The 5214-nt window shown below is 60.3% G+C and overlaps 1 protein-coding gene across 1 annotated transcript; it reads left to right on the forward strand.

Annotated features, from left to right (window-relative positions):
* Positions 1-1245: 1245 nt before the first annotated feature.
* Positions 1246-3472, forward strand: LOC132344586 (testis-specific Y-encoded protein 1-like). The gene is made up of 6 exons (XM_059884252.1): positions 1246-1369; positions 1452-1867; positions 2665-2742; positions 2926-3037; positions 3133-3278; positions 3395-3472. Exons 1-6 carry the CDS (start codon positions 1246-1248, stop codon positions 3470-3472), a joined length of 954 nt encoding a protein of 317 aa, XP_059740235.1.
* Positions 3473-5214: the final 1742 nt, after the last annotated feature.

A 5214-nucleotide genomic window follows, 5' to 3' on the forward strand; every position in this document is an offset into this window, starting at 1 on the left:
TCTCACATGGAGAACAGAACCACTTTGAAAGGGCCTCCATAGGGTCGATGGCAGCCGTGCATGTCTCCGACACCGGTGAGTCGTGGGACTTAACGGGGAGCTGTCCTTAGCATCTCCCTGGCCGGCATTCGCACAAGGTTCAGGGGGGGGTCCCTCATGCCAGCAGAGCGGGCCTCGTTTCTCCCTCTGCGCACAGTGTGGCCACGGCACCTCAGGCTTGTGCAGCTTTCACGTCGGCCCAGCGAGGGAGGGAGGGTCGCCCGTCCCCTTCTGCGCTTCAGCAGTGACCGCCCACTGTTGGCTTTCAAGGTCGAGAAAGCACTCTCCGAACGTGTGGACTAAAACCCTCTGAACTCCCACCGGTGAAACTCACTCAGGACGAGAAGGGCTTGCCTTCACGCCAAGGATAAGCGTCTCTTCTGAGCGCTGGTGTCCACAGAGTTGCAGACGGCAACAGCACTACTTAGAGAGACGGAGACACACAGACACCAGCGCCTGCTACACACGCGGAAGGACTGCCCAACACAGTGCTATGCCAGAAGCAAAGATACAGAGACACAGAGCGAGCGCTGTACACTAAGGCGCTGGTGTTCCCGAACAGTGGAGATCCACTGTAGCGCTGTAGGTGGGGTTCTTCCCTACTCCCCTAGCATCCGGACAGCAGCAGGCTCTCTGTCCCTTGAAGAAAAGTATCCAGCCCCTTGGCACCCCTGCGTATCCCTTGGATACTCAGGGAGAGCTCTCAGTTATTGCCAGTCCCAGGGGACACAGGAGTGTGCGGTTCGGACTGCGGAGCAGGAACCCGTGCTTGGAATTTCCAGAGCCAGGTCAATGACAGCGCCTGGGGCTAGCCCGGCCACATGCAAAACCCTGTCCCTCCCTGGAGCAGAATCTGGCCACGTGGGGGCGCTGGAGCAGCACAGGAACCCCGGAAGATGCCCTCCGGTCTGGGGGCGTGTCCATAAGAGTGCCGCCCACTACCCTGTCGGCCATTGGTCTAGATTTGGGCCAGCAGTCTGTGCATGGCTCACAGCCTAGGCCCCCGCCTGTTCGCCGGATCTCCTAGGGCCCGTTCACCCCGTCCTGCGTTTCTGGCACCCCTTTCTTCGGCCTCACGCCAACACCCCCACACAGCAGCCCCCGCCTTCTGACAATCCCCCTCACTCCCCGCCCCCAAAAGAGCTAGTCGGTCCCACAGGTTTACTGCAGCCTGGGCCGCCATTACGCCCCACTTGTTGTGCTCTTATGTCGCGTCCCTTCGCCTCTGCCCCAGCTCGGGGTCACCGCCAAGGCCAAGAGGAACGTGAGAGGCGGTCAGAGGAAGGCGGGAGCGTCCCGGGACCCCGCACCTTCCAAGCTGTGAGCCCAGGTACTCAGGGGGCAGGGCCCCGCCCCCACCCCGCAGCCTGCCGTCGTGATGCAGTGCGCAGCTGGGACCTTGTCACCAGCAGTTGTCACGCCAGGCCAAGAGGCCACCCTCTTCAGGGTGGAGGCGGTGGAGGAGGGCGAGGCCCTGGTGGACGGAGACGTGGCGGGGATCGGGCGGGAGTTCCAGCTGCTTGCGGAAGACATCGTGGAGGAGGTGGAGGTTGTGGCGGATGAGGAGCAGGAACAGCGGCCCTCCCAGGAGCTAGAGGAGAAGACGGTGGAGGAGCAGGGCCAGGAAAGGCCCGGAGGCCCTTGTGAGCGCCAGGAGCTGGATGCCCTGCAGGCACTGGCCGCCCTGCAGGTAGAACTGAGCTCTGAGCGTGAGCAAAACCGCAGGGCTTACGTTCAGTTCATGCGCAAGAACCATCAGAGGAGGAAGCGTCACTTGGCTCGGAGGAGCACCATCATCCAGGGCATCCCTGGCTTCTGGGCCAAAGCTGTATCCTTTGCGCTGCTCCTTGGGGTCCGCTGCTCAGGAGGACGAGGAAGGGGAGAAGGGGCAGGAGCAGGCGGAGGGGGTGGAGGCGAGGGCACAGGAAGGGCGCCGGAGGCCACTGAAGGAAATGCGGTCCTGGGCAATTGGCAGGCTCCAAAGGCACAGCCGAGTAGGGCCTGGGCAGGGCCACAGGTGGACGTGTCGCAGCCATGCCTTTGAGTGTCTCCTTCAGGCCTGCATCTGAGGAGGCGCAGCCCCCGAGGCCTCTAAGTCAACATTGACCAGAGACGGTACACAAGAGCAGCGTTCGCAGACAGTTATTGGTGTAAATGTGGGTGATCCCGGCACATTGCTGGGGCATGTGAGTCATTCACACACACACGCACACACGCACACGCACACGCACACACACACACACGTACACATAAACACACACACACATACCCAAGAAGCCCTTTACTTTCAGACACGGTTTGTCACAAGGACTGCAAGTCTGACCGTATAAGCAGTGACAGGCCACTACCCAGCATACACAGGTCTGGAGGAGCAGAGTAGCGGTCAGAAACAGCCCCTGCTTGGGGAATGCAGATGCACACCATCCCAAGGGGCCCAGAGCCATGAGCGTGTCTGATGGTATGGCAGGTCCTGAGGATATCAGCAGTGGCCGGGCAAGAGGCAGTGCCCGCCAAGCTCCTTGCAGATGCGTGTTCCAGTATCCTTGTTCCACCCCAGACTAGGGCTGATGCTCCTGGCTCTTCTTGGCCGGCATGTGGCCTGAATGGCTCCTTGACCTAAAGCAGATTATGAGCCACCCTCAAGTCTCCGTCCTGATCAGCGACCAAGATCAAGACTTTCTCGGCTACATGATGGACTTGAAGGTCAGTGAGGGAGACTGAGGAAGGGTGGGTATGGGACCTGGCGGGGAGTGGGAGGAACGTGTTAGCCATGTTCCTGTGCTGTGAGACTTTGGAGAGGCATCGGGGAAGCTGATCATGCCTGCCTTGGAGGCAAGCTGAGGCCCCTAGAAGCTTGCACCTTTTCCCTCCTCGCTATCCTGGCAGGTGCAGGTGCGGAGCCATCCGCCGTCCCGCTGCAAGCTGATCTTTTCCTTTCGGGACAACCCCTACTTCTTGAACTCGGTGATCATTAAGGAGTATTACCTTGACATCACTGGTAAAAGGTGGCTCCCGGGGTGATGAGTGTGGGTGTGCAAGCGTGTGGATGATGCACCTGCGGTGTCCACCCCAGTCTCCCCTGTCTGTCTGCAGGGTACAGGGCACGTCGATCCACTCCAGTCCACTGGTTCTGGGACTTTGGACGGGGAGCCCCCAGCCGCAGGCTGGACACCAGGAGCCTTAACTTTCTCAACTGGCTGTCAGGCCACAACGGCCCAGAATCGAACAGGATTGCTGAGGTGGGGTTGCTTTGGGCTTGCACACAGTTGGTGGTTGATGTTGGAGTTCTTGGCTGCTCATGGGAGGGTTGGGAGCCTGGTCAGCCCCTGGCTGACCTTGCTCGTGTTGCCTGCAGATCATCAGCGAAGACGTGTGGGACGATCCCCTGAAGTACTACCTCAGGGAGGAAGGTTCGTCCATGAGAGACAACTGACAGAAACACATGTGGTGATGGGGTCTGGAGGTAGGCCCCGTAGGGACAGCCGAATAGTAGCTGGGGCACAGTACTTTCTTTCGCAAGTGGGGATGCTCAGGCTCATGCAAACTGGCTGCAGAGCCAGAGCCTGAGTCAAGCATGTAGCAGGTGACTTGCTGAGACTGGGGGCTGGGGGGGACTCGGTGTGTCCGAGAGCGCAGTAAGTCCCCCTCCAGTCAGCTGTGGTGGCAGCGCGAGAGTCCTAGGTGATACGACTAGAGGCAGGGTGAATTAAGTGCCTGTGTCAGAATCATCTGTCCTTGGGTCCTGCCATTCCCCCGGCGTCCTTCCTCTCACTGAGTTTGAGAATGCCTGGGCCCTTCACTTCCGCCCCTTAACCTAGGATGGCCTGTCATTGAAAGGGCGTCCTGTCCAGGGCCCCAGTGCACCTGTGCGCTGACTTTGGGATCTTGTGTGAATTTCCACATCCAATACTCTGATCTCACCAGCACCACACCTGCTGAGCTTGAAGTTGCTTCAGGGAAAATCCGGACGTCTCTGGGAGGAGGTGGACAGGGAGCCCCAAGGGCAGGACATGGTGCCTAGTGACACCATCTCCGTCATTGCTGGACACGGGTCTTCGGCTCCTGAAACCCCTGTGTTCCCTGTTTGCGTCCGTGTCCACGTGCCAAGCATGTGTGTGTGTACACGCGTGTGCTTGTGTCACCTGTCTTTATGCGGGGGTGTGTGTGTGTGTCCGGCCCAGGGCGGACGCAGAGATGAAGGCGACGGGAGAGGAGGTGACGAGCGACCAGAAGAGGAGGCACGAGGCGTCCCCAGGCTGACGGAGGTTGGTCACCGACTCTCCGCATGACCGTATCCGGGATGGGAATGAGGAAAAGATGGCCAGTGATACCTGCGGACCGTGGCTCGAGAAATCCGCAATTAGACCAAATCCAAAACACGCTCGCCACTTCTAACTTGTGGTTGTGTGTGCTTGGACCAGGGAGAGGGAAGTGCATGGTCTGAGGATTCCGCGAGGGCAAATCAGGTGGGGCGGGGCTTTGAAACCGCTGCCTGAGGAGCCCTCAGTCCATGGGGACGTGGGCCGGCCTCTGGAAATGGTGGGCGAGGGTACGGCTGGACCCGGGGTGGAGAGGAGGCCAAGTTCCTGTAGAGAAGAGCAGAGACCCGAAGGAGAAAGAGGCACAGATTGCCTGCTGCACTGGGGACTTGTTCCACACACGGAAGAAGGAGACCCGGGAGGGCCCTGGGCCAGTGCTGCCCAGGATCGGCCCATCGGCCCGCACGCTGTCTCCACGAGGGTGGCACACACTGGCATGATGCGAAACACAACGCAAGATGTGCTAAGCTAGGCTGTCCGTGCAAAACCACAGGCACGCGAGGAGAGACAGGGTGTGAGCGTGGCAGACGTCCAGGCATTTCCAGCCTCCTCGGCAGGGCAGAAAGGCGAGGGAGGCGCAGGTGTGGGTGTACGTGTGCGTCCCTCTGCCGGAGTGTGCCTGTGAGGGAGGGAAGAGGGAGGAAGCAAGGACGGTGGGCTACTTGCATGTGCCAAGGGACCTCGGGAGAATGGCAGACAGGGAAGCCCCTGGGGGCGGTTGAGAGCCTGCTGGTGGATTTCAGGGCCCAGGGGCTAGGCATTAGCGGCCCTGCCAAAGACACCCCATGGGTCGTGCTCCAAGTCCTGACGTGAATTCCTTCCTTCCTCTGGGGTCTTGCCCCCGGCTGTGGGGGTG

This window comes from Bos taurus, chromosome Y (genome assembly GCF_002263795.3).
Source record: "Bos taurus isolate L1 Dominette 01449 registration number 42190680 breed Hereford chromosome Y, ARS-UCD2.0, whole genome shotgun sequence".
Taxonomy (NCBI): Eukaryota; Metazoa; Chordata; class Mammalia; order Artiodactyla; family Bovidae; genus Bos; species Bos taurus.